Source organism: Fundulus heteroclitus, unplaced genomic scaffold, assembly GCF_011125445.2.
Source record: "Fundulus heteroclitus isolate FHET01 unplaced genomic scaffold, MU-UCD_Fhet_4.1 scaffold_229, whole genome shotgun sequence".
Lineage (NCBI taxonomy): Eukaryota > Metazoa > Chordata > Actinopteri > Cyprinodontiformes > Fundulidae > Fundulus > Fundulus heteroclitus.
The window spans coordinates 116,095-136,488 of record NW_023396641.1 but is presented as its reverse complement, the minus strand read 5'-3'; the positions used below and the strand labels follow the sequence as shown (position 1 = coordinate 136,488).

The following is a 20,394-nucleotide window of genomic DNA, read 5'->3' as shown; positions in this document are numbered from 1 at the left end:
TGTCGTATAGATCACCCAACACTCTTATACCTTTCTGATAACAGGACTTCCAAAAAAATGGCGACTTTGCTATGCAGAGTTTGGGATTATGCAAAATACCAGCAGACCGGTTGAGGTGGGGGTCAAATTTAAAAAGTTTTGACATTTTCTTCCATACTCCTTTCAAGTGAGACAGAATAGGGTGTGACTGGTTAAGAAGGTCAAGATTAGTTGATAGACTATAGAGCGGTGTAAAGGGTAAACAAGCCATGCTCTCAAGGTGGAACCAAGGGGGTGCTTTCTCAGGGGGCAGAAACCAATGTGCCAAGTGCCTGAGAGAAAAAGCATAGTGATAATGGAGTAAATTAGGCATCCCAAGTCCACCTTTATCCACTGGTCTCTGTAACTTTTTCAAATTAAGTCTGGGCTTCTTGTTGCTCCAAATAAATGAATTACAAAGTTGATCAAATTGTTTAAAGTAGTTCAAAGGAACATGGACAGGTAGAGCTTGCAACAAATAGTTAAGCTTGGGTGTACAGACCATTTTTATGATATTTACCTTCCCCCACATAGAGAGATAAAGCTGACTCCAGCCGTCAACATCAGCTTTCATCCCACTTAATAGCGGTTCAAAATTTATTTTTATTAAGTCTGACAACAGCGGTGGGAAGACAATACCAAGATACTTTATGCCTTTCTGAGGCCAAGAGAACATGCCAGTTGGAAAAAGGGTCTTAGGGCAGTAGCAAGTTAGAGGTAGGGCCTCCGACTTGGTCCAATTTACTTTATAGCCAGATATATCTGAAAAAGTGTTAATTATTGTGAACAGAGAGTTAAAGGAATGCTCTGGGTCCGATACGAAAAGAAGAATGTCGTCGGCGTACAGCATAAGTTTATGACAATCACCCCCTACGACTACACCTGGAATTGTGGGTTCTCTGCGTATAGCAACTGCCAATGGTTCAAGAGCAAGAGCGAAGAGAAGGGGGGAAAGAGGATCCCCCTGCCTAGTGCCGCGGCCTAGTTCAAATGAGGGACCTATAATACCATTTGTAAGTACCGAAGCCTTGGGGTGAACGTATATAAGCCTAATCCAGTCAATAAAGCTTTTGCTGAAGCCAAAGCATTCCAGAGTTGTGAATAAATATCGCCATTCAACTCTGTCGAATGCCTTTTCGGCATCCAACGAGATAGCCGCCACAGGAGACTGACTATCCTGAACTGCCCACATGATGTCAATCAGTCGCCTAATATTATCTGCTGAGGAGCGCGAGTGTATAAATCCAACCTGATCCGCATGAATGAGTGAGGTTATAACTCGATTTAATCGATTGGCCAGAACTTTAGATAAAATTTTACTATCATAAGAGGTCAAACTTATGGGATGGTAGCTTTTACAATCAGAAGCATCCTTGTCTTTTTTCAAAATGAGCGTAATAATGGCCTCTGACAGCGAAGGTGGAAGCCTGCCCATTTCATAGGCTTCATTATAGGTGTTTAGGAGTAAAGGTGCCAGTTCTTCAGGAAATGATTTATAAAACTCGGCTGTAAAGCCGTCTAAGCCTGGAGCCTTACTTGAAGTAAGATGTTTAATAACCCCAACTAACTCCTCAATAGTAATGGGTGAATCCAGATACTTAAGCTGATCGGCTGTGACTTTGGGAAGATTTAAAGGTAGCATAAAATTTCTTATATCAGTCTCTGAAGCATTTGACTCCGGGCTGTACAGATCAATATAGAAGTTACTGAATACTGTATTAATTCTCTTGGGCTCAAAAAGGAGATGACCATTACCATCTTTAATGGCTGAAATAGTGGTCAGGGCCTCCCTCTGCTTGATATATCTTGCCAGGAGCCTACCTGCCTTATCCCCCTCTTCAAAATACTTCTGTCTCACACGAAATAAAGAAAATTCTGCTTTTTGTGACAGTATTGCATTAAATTCATATTTCAGTTTGGTCAGTTTGTTCAAGTTTGATAGAGAGGAGTTTCTTTTAAAACTAGATTCAGTGCTAGCAATCTGTTGTTCAAGATGCTGGAGCTTGGCGAGGCTCTCTCTCTTCTTAAAGGAAGCATACTGAATAATGTGTCCTCTTAAAAAGGCCTTCAATGCCTCCCACGCCACTCCAGCTGAAGGGGCACTGGGCACATTGGTCTCTATATACAGGTTAATTTGAGACTTAAGAGACTCTTTGAATGTTTCATCTAATAAGAGGCTGGAGTTTAGTCTCCATCTAGGGGTCCTAATGGTAGCATTGAAAGCAAACATATGGAGGTAGACAGGGCTGTGGTCTGAGAGGATTATATTGCCAATAGTAGTAGATGCAACAGCCGGCATTAGTGATTGAGACACCAGAAAAAAATCTATTCTCGAGAAGGAGTGGTGGGGAGAAGAGAAAAAGGTATAGTCCCTCCCAGAAGGATTTTGCAACCGCCAAACATCTATTAGAGCACATGCCTCAGACATCCCCTTAAGAGCAGTGTGGGCCCTAGAGACCCGTACCAGTTTAGAGCTTCGGTCTAGTAGTGGGTCCATAACCTCGTTAAAATCACCCCCCAAAATAACTGGATAATCTCCCATATCAATTATTTTTTTCTCAAGTTGTCCAAAAAATGTTGGATCGTCAATATTCGGAGCATATACATTGGCCAAAATTATAGTATTCCCTTGAATTTCACACAGCATCAGCAACATCCTCCCAGCGTCATCTTTGCTCTGTTTGAGACATTTAAACTGTAGGTGTTTACTAATCAGCGTTGCCACCCCTCTGCTTTTGCTACTGCCACTGGCTGCACCCACAAAGCCAACCCAGCCCACAGCCAGCCTCTGAGAATTTAGAGGCGAAAGATGTGTCTCTTGGACAAAGACAATATCGCATTTTTTAGATTTCATAAAAGACAATGCTTTCCTTTTCTTAACAACATTGTTAAGGCCCTTGACGTTCCAGCTCATAAAGCTCAAGTTATTATTACTAAGTGGTATAGCACATGACACATATAAAACCGAATGCAGAGTAACCTACAAAACGAGTTAGTGTTTTTGGCATCAAAAGAACAAAACAACAATATGAACACGCATGACAAACTTGTCAGAACAAGACCCAAATAGCATCCCAAAAAAAAGACACTAATCCCTCCCTCACCAAGGTCCGTGATCATACACTTAACTTGTACCGCCTTTAAGCCCCCTGCTCCCCGAACTCTGGGTCAGGTGAGTAAATATATATGTATGTACAAACACACACATACATACACTCATCCGCATACATGCCCATACATGTATAAAAAGAGAAGACAAAAATCCCTGAACCCAGTATAAAATAAACCAACAACAAAGAGTCTACTAAGAGTCGCCACCACATCAGTATGTCATTTCAGATCAGACCCACAACGCAAACGAGAAAGTACAAGTAATGTAAACTCCAAAATTCAGACCAAATACTACATAGACACATCAAAGCCGTGCTCACCTTGCCCCCGCCAAGTACCAGATCCGTATTATACTCTCAGAGTCGTTCGTGGGAAGATGAAGAAAAACACAAAATAAAGGGTCCATGTCTGTCCGTTGTATAAGGTCTGTAACAGTCAATATCTTTTCAGTATCCATATGCGTTGTGGGTATAGTCCAGATCGCACGAACATGTCCAGAAGAAATGCAAAAGGGCGCGTTTTACTCCAAAGAGCGAATAAAAGGCAGGGCTTTTTTGTGGTCTTCAAAGCAGCGGGGTCCTTGAGGGGTTTTCACGACGAGTACCGCAGGGTAGATCAGGGAGAAGCGCATATGTTTGCTGTGTAAAAGTTTTTTGCATTCGTTGAACTTCACACGCTTGTCACTCAAAAGCTTGGAGTAATCCGCAAAAACCATAACACGGTGCTTTTCCCAGGAAACGTCACCCAGTTTACGTGCAGCCTCGGCGATCCGATTACGGTCTTGAAATCTCAGAAATCTAGCAATAAGTGGTCTCGCTCGCGGAGGCTGGTCACCGTCGTACCTCTTTGGCAAAGCTCCAATTCTGTGTGCCCTCTCAATTTCCAGTCCTTTTGGGAAATCCAGGTTAAAGATCTTCGGTATGATTCCTTCCAAAAAATGCACCGCATCATTATCCTCACAGCCCTCAGGGAATCCCACAAAGCGCAAATTATTCCTTCGTTCTCTGTTTTCAATGTCATCCAGCTTCTGCTGAAGTACCGCAACTTCTTCAGCTGTGGCCGCAGGGTTAGCCTTTCGCCTCTCGTGCTCGTCCTCCAAAAAGCACAGCCGGTTCTCCACCTCACCAATCCGATCAGCTATATCAGCTATCTTACTCTCCGTAGCGCTTGTGCTAATCCGTATTTCCTCCAGTTTCTTATCGTGGCCGTCAGACTTCTCCACTATAAGAGCTGAGAGCCTAGCTAACTCCTTAGCCACCTCACCGGAAATGTGCCTCGCTGCCACTGCCTCAGTCTCCTCAATATCATCACGCAAAGGCGAGGCCTTCTGGCTAGCTTGGTTAGCACTAGCTGTTTCGCACGCCTTGTTCGCACCCGCCCCAGAGGCAGGTTTAGTAGAGTTTCTGGTGACGTTTGGCATGGTAGCGACGAAAAAAAAATATTATCCAAGATATTGTAGCGCAGATTTCAAGACTCTTTGTTGTGTTTTGAGCAAAAAATATACACGGGGGAAAGCGCAGTTCACTCTCAAGCCGCCATACTCGCCAAGCGCGTCACGTGACTCCCTATCTTGCCATTTATAATAACACAATACAGCGTAAGAAGACCTAGTTTATTTATTTTTATTCTACAATTTTGTAAACAACTGCCGCTTAAACTGACTGTTACAACCTTGACATGATTATATGAGTTGTTTTACCGAGAAATCAATTAGAAGCGCCGGGAAAACGGCTGCAAAGCGCATTCCCAACACAGGGGAAACAGATTTTCACGGGGGAACAGAATTGCGCACAACACCGGATCTCTCTGAACTCTGTGTGAAGCTGCAGTCCCGGTTAGAGGCGACGCCGAAGTACAGAGCCACGCACAGTAGGCGTCTGCACATCGGACCTGCCTCAGAAAGAACGCCGCCAGCAGTTACCTACAACCCCGAGGAGGCAGACGGACAGTTCACGGAGTTGTAGTTTTTGGATCCTCGCGTTGTACATAGTTGTTTGTTTTAATAAAGCTCTTTCTTTGCATAAACATCTTCCTGGCAAATGTTCATTTCCTGTATAAATTCATTCATGTCCTTGATGGTAGCCTAATAATAGTGTAGTAGCCTACATAGGATAACATGAATATACAGCATAATATGAATGAATAAATAAATAAATATATATATAATAAATAAATATATATATGTAAATAAGTTATTGGGGATCTGCCAACCAATCAGGAGTGATTTTACTTGTTTGAAAGAAGTGGTTCCATCCAATACTCAGTAAGAACGTTCAAGCCTGGCCTGGCCACGTGTGGTTTTGCTGCCAATCAGGAGCTATTTTACTTATTTAAAAATAGTGGTTTCAGCCAATACTGAGTAGGTTATTCAAGCCAGACCTGGCCAGCCGTGCGGGTTCGCTGCATTCATATGCTAATTAGGACCATTAGTACAGCTGATCGCTCTCCACATACGTCAGAGTCCGGTTCCGACAATTTGTGGCACTGAAAACGCCGACAAGCGCGGGTTGCAAATTGTCGTTAACTGCCGAAAATCAGGGAGATCTGCGGTAGTTTACGGGGACGAAAATCTCACTTTTCATGCAGTGATAAACTCTACACCTTTTAACCTTGTTCAAGCGAAGGAAAAATTGTGAACACCACATTTACTGGCTATCTTGAAGTAGGCAGAGGCGCAAATAAGAACCAAATAATTAGGATGCCTGTAAAATCTGCCATTCTGGCAGACATCAATAAAGCACCACAAAGATTAAGGACTTAAATGGATAAAACCACAAGATTAGAATAATGCCTTATTCTACTAAATAACATGGGGAAATTAGGGATTAAAGCACCAGTGTAAATAGTTTGGAATTGTACGCAGTTACCTAAAAGGTTTGAGGAGACTTAACGTCTATCTGTTTGAACAACAAATAGCACAATAGTTGTCCTTTAACTAGATGTTAAAACATCCAGAAGAAAAAAAACCCACATAAACATAGTTTAGCCATCTATTACCCTTGAGGTCCTTTAGACCAGGATAATCTAACGATTATCCTCTTGCGTACATGCAGAAAAGAAATGAGGTCAATTAGATTAGTTGGACATTTGGAATCTGGTCAGGACAGCAGAAGCGACTCCTGGACACAAGATAATGATAGGAGGATAACAACTTGAACATGATATCAATGCATGAAGGTTGGCTCTGAGGAACATCAGAGCTGCAATGGCACCCGACAGTGAAACTCCTGCTGTGCTACAAAACATCTTGAACAGGACTATGCATGACTGCTTTGCTTCACAGGTGATGGAATTCAACTACAAAGTCTCCCGAACATGACACGGAGAGGTTGGCGTTCAGGAAACGCACCTAGAACACACTCTTGGACTCTTAACAAAAAGAACATTTGAAAATGGGAATTCAACAATATGCAACTTGGGGTTAATGGGCCCGAAAGGGGGACACTAAAGAGGAGATAAACTGAAAGCCTGGGCTTACGACGAGAGACATTTCACAGACAGGGGGTGTGGGACACCCAGGAATAGCTGCTGTGGTTTGAAAATGTCAGAGATTTGTCGCAGGTGGTGGAGTGTTTCGATGACCCAGGCGCTTGGAACCAGGTTGGACCAAGGAGACGATGTCGTGTTCCCACAGGGATTACCTGTAACCTAACACTGACTGTGAACAATTTTATGTTTGGGTTGCTGGGGTTGCCAAAAGGAGCATCGGAGATGACTTTCTCTATCCTGGCCAGGTTCACACTTAAAATGCAAGGAACAGAATTATAGAGGCCTAAATAAATACGGACACAGAGAAGTGTTTATACAAAGAATTCCACTAATCCTCAATTTAAGGTGCAGATACTAAGGCTAAACAAAGAATTAGAAGAAGGGAAAAACTTAATGCTGATCATTTACCAATGGGTGGTCAATATTTAAGTGGGTTCAAGGAAACTGCACAATTTCTTCAATAATCACAACAGACAGTGATTGACGAAACATAAAAACAAATTCTAGAATGGGGACATAGCAAACATAAAATAAGGATTTATAGATCACTGGGTGATATAAGTTAACAAAACAGATCCAAAATTTGGAAAACTGTAAAAAAAAGCAACGGTAATAATAGATGAATGAAAATGTAAGAAAATCACTCGGAGTAATGTCTGCTTAAAGTTTTTCAAGGGTAAACTAAACACATGAGAACAAGAACTAGATACTTGTTAAAGGGTTGATTTACTTGGGGATATAATTATGCTTGGATGTATTATCAATTAAACTAATGTTGAATGACTGAAAAAGGTTTAAAGACCTAGAGCAGTATGGAGCTTCTTACATGGTCAGGGGGCGATGTGTTTAATAAGCAACAATGAGTTACTGCTCACAGCATACTACAGTTTAAAGGTTTGTTTCAAACAAGATTCAAACAGGGGGACATAAAATACAACCAGGGTTGTTTACAAAAGCTGTCTGTTAAAACAAGCAGAAGTGATTAAAAAAATCAAGAACTAATGGGGTTACAATTGCTCTTCGCTTTAGGTGGAGGGCGCATTCAACTAGAAGTCTTTTGGTTTGATGCACGTCAAGCTGAAACTGATTCACAGAACTATTTCCTGTCTCCGCCCTGTGTTACACCCACTTCCTGAATAGCAACCAATCATGACTTTATGTGCGCGAGGGGCATGCACACACTTCCTTTTTTCTGAAAGGTTTTAATACAATTCCCTGTGTGCTAAATAAATTGAGATGAACCGTGTCACAGTAGCCATGAAACATATGATGATAAATTTCTGTTGCAGAGATTTTTCAACTGTTGGACAATTGTAAGGTGAGACACACATGTGAAAGAATTATAGAGAAATGCTGCTGCAGATAATGTTGAACTTTCAGATTTCTCCTTCAATATAAGAGTAAATGCAAGATCTAATGATTACAGTAAAGGAGGTTAAGCTAAGAGCACAATAATTGTGAACGGAAATATCTGGATGTGAAAGTGTTTGAAGAAGGTAAATGACAGAAGGATTGGGAGTCCTGATAAGAACACTAATTACATCTTGTTTCTGTTCTTCAACAGTAAACAAGGCCTGGTGTCTGCCATCTTCACAGAGCATTTTACTGGGGATAAAATGCTTATTGCCCGAGCCAGGAAGGAACACTAATTACCATCCAACTAAATCGTTTTTGTCCACGAAGAGGAGCGAGAAAAGGACTTAAGAAGTTTGGGAGTAACATGCCAGAGACCTATGATTTTTTTAAATGTTTTCTTCTTTCTGTTTGCTATGAAGGAGCAGTTGCCTGAGAACTCTGAGCTGACCACTTATGCGCGAATAGATTCATGCCTGCCACGTGCTCAGACTGGCCTGACGGTTTTTTACTTGCGTTGTTGACGTACAGACTCTTTTTATATCACAAAACCGATTTTTCTCCTTTCTCTTTTCGACTGACTTCCATGTTTGATTTTATGTGTTATGACGTTTATACTGTGATGTTGCCTTAAGTTTAGTTTATGATTAAGAATGAAAACTCTCTGTTACAGACACACACACCAAGACCTACAGTTCTTGCAATCTTTTTGCTTTGTTATATAGAGAACCAGGATCTGATGGATATCACAGATCCATAAATTACTCGGTAAGGCTAATTTTTAGATTCACTACAGGGTGTCTTCTCGCTCAGATTGGCCCAGAGTGGAAGTGCCCTAGACTGGGCTCTATCGGGTTTTTTACCATTTCTTAGAGAGATGGGGTTTTTCTGCTGGAGGCTCAGCCCGCCCTCTGATGCCCCCTACTGGTACTCTTGGATTTGTGAGGTTTGAAAGTGATGGATGTTTGTCCATTGGAATGGAGAGTGGAGGACCATGTAGGAGGTTTCTTGGGGTGGAGGTAGAGTAGACGAATTTGGCCTTGGTTAATGAACAGTCTTAGTTTACCTAGTCAAAAGTAAACTTAAAATAATGTGCGCATAGGAACCTAAAACAGGCCTAGCTCTAATAGTTGAACCCTAAATTGTAGATAAAATGCTTGGACTGTGGTCTTGACTAAAAAATGCTGAATTATGAAGTATTCATGCTAAGATGTTTCATTGAAGTTTGTCCGACCCATTTCTTGGAACTGTTTTCGTTGTGATGTGCCTTTGGGGCACACCAACAGGGGGTGGGGGGGGGGCTAACGGACAACTGGACTGTTTTTTACAAAGTGCCTTTCGGGCACACCAGCAGAGATTGTGTGACCCCAGAGACTGAGCCACACTATCGACTGCCATGGAGATCACGGATGGATGGACTCTGGAAGCCGGAAGCTGACGTGCTTGGATTGCTTGGACTGGACGGAATGACCGACTGTTGTGGGAGAGGGACAGACTGAGAGTTGTCGTCCCACTGGTTGATCATCTTTGGTGATGTGCCATTTTGACACATCATCAGGGGGTCTGTTAGGATATCAACGAGGTCAAGTGGAACGAGCTGTTTATCCCAGAACTGCATGGCACACTTAGATGGCACTGACCCAAAAGATTGGCACATATCTATCAGATACCACCCCGGAGGTGACACAGTTTCTCTGTTGATGTCACAGTTTGGATGTGTACCGCCCTCGTATGGGTGTGTACCTAGATACCTATATGATGTTTGTGTGATGAGCAATCGAGGCTTCCTGCCGATCAGGAGCCCATCAGCGCTGGTGTGACTGTAACTATTTCTCTGTCTTTACGTAGATAAAATATAACTAAAAGCATACTTGTCTGTTTTATGCGTCCTACATTCAAGGTAATAAGTAAGTGGGGGTCGCCTGACTGGGTAAAAAGAACTGGGTCCACCGAGGGTGTTTCACCGTAGACGGGACACGGTGAAACACTAACAAACCTCAGCATTTTTTGTTGCAATTTCAACAATACTTTTACTCAGTTAAACATTTACTTGTGCATTATGCATAAGAACTGATCACAGTGATTGTACAATGTTGAAAAACTTGTCCTCTCGTGGACAATATAGGAACAGCAGATTTTCAATTAAACGAAGTACATGTTTTTTTCAATAATTGTTTTATCATTCTCTTCCTTTTATCTCCTCTTTCTTTCACCTTTTCTTTTTTTCTTGTTCTTCCTTTCCTCTCCTACTTTCCCATTGTAGTGTCCATGTCATTTGAATGAATCATAATAAAACTATTCACATTCATAAATCAAGCAGAGCACTATAGCAAAAGCAGTTCTGCCCCACTTGTGAAAGTCAAATCTGATGAGATCTTTTTGGCATTAAGAGAACAACTGTTATTGCCACATTGCCAGACAGGACACTGGATAATTTTTTTTTTTTTTTATAATGATAATGCATTTAACCACCGGGCCAGACTAAATTGTTCGGCGGGCCGTATGTTTGACACCCCTGCTCTAGGCTAAGGCTATTTAAGTTCAAATAAAACTATCCTGGTGTGAAAAAAAAAATGGAATTCTTACACCAATCCTATATCAAATGTTAATGTATGTCATGTGGGAATATTCTTGGATGTAATGTGGTTAAAGCTTGATTAAAGCTGAACAAGACTTGAGCCTTGTCTTTTGTGGTACTATGTCTAACAATTATTTTGTTCACATTTTATGCAGAGAATCATGTGTTTGGAAATAAAGCTGAAAACTTACTTCATAGGTGTCAATCTCCTCCCTGTCAAGTTTTTTGGTAACCCGAACGTTACCAGTAAGAGGTTCAACCACAAACACATGAAAAGGATACTGGTTTGCTCCTCTACCCTCTAAGAAGTAGAAAACAGTTTTTCCCTCAGTTTGATAGTCTGATCGGATCTGAAAAAGAGGGAGACTTGATAAATTGAAAAGGAGAGGTACATTGAAGATGCTTCTGCACATAAATACCTCATACACCAATAACTGAAACACAGCTGGTACCTGGCCTTTACTCCGTGCTCTTACGCTAATACCAACCTTTGAGCTTTTTTTCATTTATTTGGGTCTGATTGTGTTCATGACATGACCCTGCTGAAAATGGGCCATTGACCAGTCAACTGCAGTAGTGTCTGCTCTAACTAACTTTACAGTCAATCATCCATAGTAATTTGAGCAAATCATCAAAAATGAAACTAATTTACCTGGTATAGCCACTGTCTCCCATGTTTCACCACATCCAAGATGTCTATTGTTCTGAATCACTCACCTTGGCAATAGATTTCTTTTCAGTGTAGTCTACATTTTCTGTCAAAGGCTTTGGAGGAAGAACCAACTCTCTTTTGTGTCGTACCAGATTATTTCCAGAGTGAGCTCTTACCACAATGGCAACCTGAACCTGGGAACACAATAAAAATCCATATTTCGGTCAAATTTGAGAAAAATATTTTTTACAGTGGGAAAAGCATTTCATAAAAACACAAATGAATGAAGATAGTCCCCTGTTTCATTCATAAGTGGCAACGTTAAATTCAATTCAGTTAAATAGCACCAACACATGTCATCTCAAGGCACTTTACAAAGTCAAATTCAATCAACTCATACAGATTGATCAAAACGTTTCCTTTCTAAGGAAACCCCAGTAGATTGCGTCACGTCTTGACAAGCAGCATTCACTCCTCCTGAAAGAGCGTAGAGCCACAGTGCACAGTTGTCTGCACTGTTGATGACTTTGCAGCAATCCCTCATACTGAGCATGCATGAAGCGACAGTGGAGAGGAAGACTCCCCTTTAACAGAAAGGAAAACCTCCAGCAGAACCAGAACCAGGCTCAGTATGAACATTCATCTGCCTCGACTGACTGGGTGTTAGAGAAGGCAGAGCAGAAACACAGATAGCACAGAACCACACGTTGATCTAGGAATCCTATCCATGTTATCTGGTAATATTCAATTCAATTCAATTTTATTTATATAGCGCCAATTCATGAAACATGCCATCTCGAGGCACTTTACAAAGTCAAAATCAATCAGATTATACAGATTGGTCAAAGATTTCCTATATAAGGGAACCAGTTGATTGCATCAAAGTCCTGACAAGCAGCATTCACTCCTGGAGAAGCGTATAGGTACAGGAAGAGTCGTCTGCATTGTACATGGCTTTGCTGCAACCCCTCATCCTGAGCAAGCATGAAGCGACAGTGGGAAGGAAAAACGTCCAGCAGAACCAGGCTCAGTATGAACGGTTCTGCCTCCATCGACTAGGGGTTACAGAAGACAGAGCAGAGACACAACAAGACAGACAAAAAAGCACATAGCGGATGATCTGTCCCCCCCTGGATGATGTCACAGCTAACAGCTAACAGAACGCAGTCTGAGAGTAAATGCTCTGTTAGGAACATGAGGGGTAATCAGATCTGATTACTTATATATGTGTGAAGGCGTAGTTTTTACTTTATTGTTGATTTAACAGGAAGCCGATGAAGTGAAGCAAAAAAGTTGAAGAAACTGATTGGATTCATCGCGATTCACTCACACACACACACACACACACACACACACAAACAAATGAATGAATGTTGCAAACAAGGCATGGGTTGGAAGCTAAAGCCATTCCCAGAGGGCGTTTCCCTCTTCTAGGCTTTTCAAGGCCAGTTGAAAAAGAAATTAATTACTGATTAAAGCCAAGCGGGGCAGGGTGAAGTATGGCGAACAGAATGGAGCAGGGCTGGTGGAAAAAGGGCTTATACTTTTAGGGAATATTTATAAATGTTTCTTAAAATTATCCCCTAAACAACATTTCATAGTGGAATTTTTACAACATAATAAAGTAGATTGTGCCATCATGCTGGTTGACCATTCTGATTCAGTTCACACAGGATGGAGAGCTTTCTACCCCTCCACTAATTATACTGTAAATCTTCTTATGTTAAAATATAATATCCTAAAGTGACTACATCATGACATTTTACCATTTGATATTAACTATATTGATATTACATTGCAATGTGACATGTTGTTAGACTGTGGGAACATGATCTTAACATTCTAATACTAAAAAAGCATATAGTTAGAGGGATGAACTTTTCACATTTTACCATGCCCCATTAATTGTGTTTTGCTCTCCTTAGAATGACAACGGATCGTGTTCTGCTCTGAATCTGTTCTGATTCTGAGACCAAGCCCACCTAACACCACCTTCTTACATATTTTAAGACATTCCTTTAAGAAGGCATATCATCCAAAATCCACTTTTTTAAATACATTTTGCTGTCTACTTGGAGTGTCTAGGAATGCTGAAAATTAGAATTTAGATACTGCATAGACAGCTTTACATTTTGTTTGGTTCATATTTTCAAGCCGTTTCAATTTTCTCTGTTCTCTATGTCACAGTATTTGATGCAAGAACTGCAAAACAAGGTCATGGACCAGCTTACTAATTTTGCAGATCTGCTATTTAAATTTTTCACTGCTGTTTTTTAGTCCAAGCCATAGATATGTTGTTGGCTATATTAACCCACACAATTCATTGCACCATCCCAGGCAAACGAATAGGGTGGGGTGAAATGCTCTGTGACCTAGAAGTGGTGGGAAGTAACTCATATTTAAAAATACTGCACTAAAATGATGCTCTCAGACACACCTCAGAACCGGGGGCAAAACAGGGGCTGTGGGGCAACAAAACAAGGAATTCAGACCAAACCATTGCAGTTCTACTTGATCTAGAGCAGTGGTTTTCAATAGGTGAGGGCTTTTCAATAGGTGAGGGCTTTCAATAGGTGACGACTCGGCCATTGTGGGCTGTGTGTCTGAGGGGAACGAGCTGGAGTACCGGTCGGTCATCATGGACTTTGTGGACTGGTGTGAGAAGAACCATCTGTGCTCAAACACCAGTAAGGCCAAGGAGATGGTGATCGACTTCAGGAGAAGACCCCCACCTCACTCACCTGTGAACATCCAGGGGCAGGACATAGAAACTGTGGAGAGTTTCAAATACCTGGGTGTTCACGTCAATAATAAACTGGACTGGACTCACAACACCAACGCTTTGTATAAGAAGGGCCAGAGCCGGCTCCACCTCCTGAGGAGGCTGAGGTCCTTTGGAGTGAGCCGGCCTCTGCTAAAAACTTTCTATGACTCTGTGGTGGCCTCAGCCCTCCTCTACGCTGTCGTCTGCTGGGCTCCTGGCAGTGCAGAGCGGGACAGAAAGAGGCTGAACATGTTGGTGAGGAAGGCCACTTCTGTCCTGGGCTGCTCTCTGGACTCTGTGGAGGAAGTAGCTGAGAGGAGGGTGTTGTCCAAGTTCACATCCATCATGGACAACACCTTCCACCCCCTGCATCAGACTGTAGAGGAGCTGACCAGCTCCTTTAGTGCCAGACTTAGACATCCTGTCTGTAAAAAGGAGCGCTACCGCAGGTCATTCATTCCTGCTGCTATCAGATTATACAATGCTGCACTATAACTGTAACCATAACTGTAATAATTAATGTGCAATAACTAATGTGCAATAATCTATTTAATACACTGTACTACAACCCGTGCAATAATCCTGATGTAGTGACTTCTGCTGCTATCACCACCTGAACATAAGTCAGTACACATGTATGTATGTATGTACAAATGTATACACGAATGTATATGCACATATATACTTGTAGGTACGTATGTATGTAGGCGTATAGATATATGTATATATATATAAGTGTATATATATGTTTATATATATATATATATAGACCACTATGAATGTAAATAAGACATCAGATGCCCATTCCTATTTCTTTTTGTATTTTTTGGTATTCTTTTTGATCCATTGTATATATGAAGATTCACTGTATATAACTGAATGCACCTTCCCTACTCTGCACCTTCTTGTATGAGCCAATGTGACGAGTGAATTTCTCCATTGTGAGATCAATAAAGACTATCTTATCTTATCTTATCTTACATCCCCTGAGGGGCGCCAAAGAGTTGCAGGGGAAGTGTGGAGAAATATAAGACAGCGCTGCCGCTCAACTCTGTGAAACCGGTCATCAGAACGGGCTGCGTGATCAGTTCAGAGAGTATTTTGGAGAGGAGCCACTAGGAAACCAGTGGGTCAGAAACCCCTTCTCTTTCCCACCCACAATCTGCGATGAACTGAGCATCCAAGAGGAGGAGGCTCTTGTTGAGCTCAGCTCAAATCTGGACTTAAAACATAGACTGGTGGAAATGTTGATTACGTGATTCTGGTTAAGTGTCGAGAGCGAGTTTCCTCATGTGTCCGCCAAAGCCATGAGAGTCCTGACTTGCGGCTGTTTCTTTCTTCTGTACAACTCTGCATCGAACAGCTTTGCACATCAAAGGGGGTTCCTTTGATGTGCAAAGGAACGTAGGCAGAGGTACAGACAGGGCAAAAGCAAGCTCGGATAACCATGGGACAGAATCAGGTCGGTAAACCGGTAAATCAGTCAGACAGGGCAGGAAAAACAGATCAGGGAACAGGCTGGCTCAGAATCAAAAAGGCTCTCAGGTTAGCATCAACAGGTCAATCAAGAAAGGAACGCCGGAAACAAAACTCACCGTGGGCTCGTTAATGATCTGGCAGAGAACTGAAGACCGAGGCAGAACTATATAGTGAAGTGCACAGGTGAAATGGAGTGAAAACTAATTACAGGGAAAACAGCTGGAACTAATCAGAGGCAGGGAAGTGACTGACAGAGAACTGAACTGATAGGTTGGTGACTGCTGACAGGGGAGTGACAAGCTAATAGGGTAAAAACAGGGAGGTGAGCTGGCAGGTGAACAGAACTAAGCTAAAAGCTTACAAAACCCTAACAGATAGTATAAAACAAAGAACAAAATCAAACCACAACAAAACTCAAACTATTCCATAATTCAAAACTAAGACAGAACCTAAAATCATGACAAGAACAGATCAGATTAGGTGAGGTCAATTCATCTTCTTATTATTATTCACAGTTTTGTTCTAAAAACGATCGTAACATTTCTTCACGAACCAAGTCGAATTGTTATGATAAAAATACAGGGTTGGAATTTGAAATTGAATTTACATGTTTATTTCAGTCATATTGCTCTTTTGAAATCTCTTATCTCAGTTTAATTTCACTTGCACTCATCACACACACAATATCATATCATCGGCGAGGATTCTAGAGACGAACACAAAATGCATCCCCTGAAAAACTTAGATAATTTGCTGGTGTAATATTATATGTAATATTATAGATTTTTCTGAATAAAAAGCTAATAGATGTGCATAATCAAAAATATCAGAAATACAATTATAGAGCAGTCAGTATTGTAAGAAAGCCCACGCTGTTTCTGGATAAATACATTACTGTATGAGTTAAGTTCTATTCCGTTTTATGCCTCTTTCCTTGTAAGTTTGAAATGTCCCATGCTCCTGAATGCACCATAGCTTTCTGACGCTCGTGAATGCATCACACTGGTCTATGAACACTGTGCTGTGTAGATGCACCTTTGATCTTCCGCTTAAGACAAAGCTTTGCAGTTTAAAACTCACGACGGCTCTCATGATTTTATTGCACTTTTCGGCATAACACCGGTCTGTGTTTTGATCGGAAAAGTAGCATCTCGGTTGGAACAAGGAACCCAATCACTCGTTAATGTTGCTCTCAGTGGAGACAGATGCTAAGGTGATTTTTGGGATGTATAATCAGGGAAAAGTAGGCGGTGGCAAGAGCTGCTATAGATGGCGATTTGCCGCCGTTGACCGGCTACTTATGACTGCCCTGAGCAACAAGTTTAAATTGTGTATAATTAGCCTAAAAAGTAAATCGGAATATGGAATATGTTGGCGTCTGTTAAATTCAGGTTATCTTTTTTATTATCTTGTTTATCTTGTTTATGTGGACTTCCCTTGAATAGGTAAAGACCTATTCCAAGGGGAGGCTCACATTCAATGAATTTGAAAACCCCTGATATGGATGACAATTAGATAATTTTAATGTGAAAAGGAAGGCATTAAAAGCATGATATGCTTCCTTCAAAGGCAACAGCAACAGGTAAAATATTAGATTGAATGCAAACCTATAATCTGTCATTTGAAGATAAAGAACAAGGACTGTTACTGAAAAAGATGTTTTCCAAATTCAAGAAGCTCGAACCAGCATTATCAGAATTACGAGTGATAAAAGGTCCCATCATTCATCAAATCAACTTATCCAAAAATAAACACAGAAGTGATGAATTACAGTCTGGTGTGTTTTTTTCAGTTAGTAGAATGAGATTACTACTGCGTGTCAGAGTGTGGAATTTCGCTGAGACAGAATCACGCCCTGTGTGGACACTAAAAACTGAAGGTGTAAGTTTCTACTTGAAAAAAAAACGACATTTTGTTTTAAAAAGTATCTACACAAAATTTCTTTGCACTCACCCCAAACAGCAGTAACACCAACAAGGACCGGGACCGTCGAAGCATTATGACTGGGAGAAGTCCAGTGCTTTCTGTAAATCTACAGACTGACTGAGCTTGTTGCTCTTCTGGTCTGATCAGGTTCAGGAAGGAAACTTTAACTGGGAGGAGTGACCAAACAATCACACACAGTGTCAGAGTTTCCACGCTGCTAATTCAGGTGTGGGGTTACTTGAAGCTGGGATGAGGTAAAAGTCAGTTTCTGACTTCCCCAGAAGTCTGCTAATTACAAATTCCCAGACAGACAGGCTGAAACACGTAACACACTAATAGGATCCACCTTATATCAAAACTCGATTTATGGCCCCTATAACCCTTATATGACCCATTGATTTATGTCACCCCCCACCGAAGTCCTGCCCCCTTCCGGAGCCCCCCTCCCTCCGGAATTCACACCCATCCCTCACTTCCTGACCCCCCCATTCCTGACCCCCTCCTCATTTTATGACACCTGTCACACCTGTTCCACTTCCGGACCCCCTTTCCTGACCCCCGCCCTGCACACACACACACACACACCTATTTATTTAATTATTCTTTAATGCATATCGTGAAGGTCAAGAAATGTGGTTATTGTGGGGTTACTTATAACCAAACATGTAACTTTAGTTGTATAAACCCAGACTTATACTTTGCATTTGCAGGATAGGAAACTTTGCTCTTTAGCATTAAAACTTGTCTCTTGACACTAAAGGGCTGTGGTTGATGACAATAAACAGATTATACACATAAATCTGTAGCTCATACAGAACAACGGAAAAGAAAAAGGAGGCAAAATAATTTTTTTTTAAAATAACAACTCCATGCATGCTCTACTCTTGTTCCACCAATAACCACACAACGGCAAGAAAGGGTTTCTCTTCAGTCCTTTCTCCCCTCTAAGCAAACGGCTGGGTCTTAGCTAAAAGCAGGTCAGTGGACGCGACCGTTCATAGTGTCTTACACGGCCGAAATGTAAGCTTGAGCCGGGCTCTTTGGGGGAGGAGTTTGTCAAAAGAATACTCCGTCGCGTCTCAACCGGCATAATGGTGGAGGAAAAATAACCGTAAGATCAAAGCTTATTTAATCAGACAAGTTTAGAGGCTGCAAAGGGAGGCTCCCATCCCCTGCTGGGCTAGGTGTCGGCGACGACCTGCAGCATGATGCAGCAGAATGCCCCTTTTTGCAATCCACACGCAATGGTGGGGGGTGGTAAAAAGATAAGATCAAAGCTTATCAGGCGAGTTTTAGGGTTTTACGGCATGCTAGCAAAGGCGGTTTTTCTCCGGTTGCTTACAGTGAAAAAAATAATGCTCTTTCCTGTTACTATTCTGCTACATGGCGACTTATAAGGGCATACACTACCTTGCAAAAGTATTCATCATTGAAGTTTTCCAGCTTTTGTTACATTACACCCACAGGCTTCAATGTATTTTATGTTGATTTTATATATTTGATCAAACCAAAGAAGTTCAGAATTGTGAGGTCGAAGGGAAATTATACAGTTTTGGCCTTTTACGAATGAAAATCTGACATGAATATGCCTGCCACGTCCACGAGGGAATAATTTATAGAATCCCCTTCTGGTGTGATTAGAGCTGGAGGTCTTATGGATCTATAAAACTTTACAAATCTAGCTCAAACTAAGAAAAGACCGATTTCTTTTACAATTTTCATCCATTCAACAAATCGACGACGACGATTTGGATTTTATGTGATAGACTAGCAGTGCATAATTGTCAAGCGGAAGAAAGATTCTAGTATATTGTAGTAAATAAATAGTTTTCAAATAGCTTTAAAAATTAATGAATTTGAGTTCAGTCGGCCTTTACTCTAATGCCCCCTAAATAAAACCCAGGGAAACCATATCAGCAGTAAATAAAGTCACTTCACAAGGCCTCAAAGGTTTGATAGAGAACATTAATAAAAACAGGCAACATTATGAAGACGAAGGAACACAGCGGATAGGTCAGGGATGAACTTATGGACACATTTAGAGAGAAAAGCCATTGTTGAAAGACAAATAGAGGGAGTCCCATTTAAACTTTATCTCTAGCCACGTAGGGCAGACAGAAAACATGGAAGGAGGTGTTTTGGCCTTCATGACCAGTCTAACATAGGTAAAACCACTCCACCATTGCTCTACCAGTATGCTTAGGGTCTAGCGTCAAGTCTTTTTTCAGATTTTCTTCAAGGATTGCGCTGCATTTAGCTCAATCAAAGACCCTTTTTTTACTCTGACCAGTTTCCCTGTATCTAGTGAATATAGCATCCCTAAAGAATAAAAGCAACCAACACCACCACTTTACAACCTTTAGATAAAACTAAATCCCATAATAATAAACTGTTGTTTTTTTTTATTAGTAATCCGCTGTTAGCAAAGTGCAACATTTTCGGGATACAAAATCTCTAAAATCATCATCATATTATATATCAACCAGCTGCTTGGGAGTCAGGGTAGAAAAAAAGCCTAATCTGTGCTACCATCACAAACTGAAAATGTGACTGTTCTGGGACTTAGACAGGAATTGTGTGCTATGGTCAGAAGAGACCAAGCTTTAGCTTTTTTTTTTTTTTTTTTTTTTTGGAAACAAGCACTGCAGCTGGGTTTGGTGCCAAACAATGCATTGAAGGTTGTGTTTGTAACATGACAAAATGTGATGTTATGCCATAATATGCCATGATGAATAATTGATCTCAGATTGAATTCTGAACAGTGGAAGAGTTTGACAAAGGAACTCAACTCCTGCTGTAAAGGATACACAGGCACAGAGGGCGGCCTCTCTCTCACTCTCTCTCAGCGGGAGGTCAGCTGGGACCACTCCTTACAGATAAAAGTCACGGCGCATCTTCTGCAGACTCCTCTCTTCAGCTTTCTTCTGCAGACCTCTTAGCTCTACAGCAGCTGCACAGACCACCTCTCCAGGACAAAGGAGAAGGCCTGAACCATGAGGCCATATGGCCTCCTCTGCTGGGACA

At 41.4% G+C, this 20,394-nt stretch overlaps 1 protein-coding gene across 1 annotated transcript in view; it reads right to left on the bottom strand.

Moving 5' to 3' along the window:
• The window catches only part of LOC118559115 (desmoglein-2-like), a gene marked incomplete at its 3' end in the record, with an annotated part of 92,072 nt that extends 74,602 nt beyond the window's left edge, over window positions 1-17,470 (bottom strand). The window contains exons 1-3 of the mRNA XM_036129835.1: window positions 17,398-17,470; window positions 11,267-11,395; window positions 10,741-10,899 (exon numbers count right to left, since the gene is read on the bottom strand). Coding sequence (XP_035985728.1) covers window positions 10,741-10,899; window positions 11,267-11,395; window positions 17,398-17,442 — 333 coding nt within the window. The remainder of the gene's footprint in view (window positions 1-10,740; window positions 10,900-11,266; window positions 11,396-17,397) is intronic.
• Between the last annotated feature and the right edge of the window lie 2,924 nt (window positions 17,471-20,394).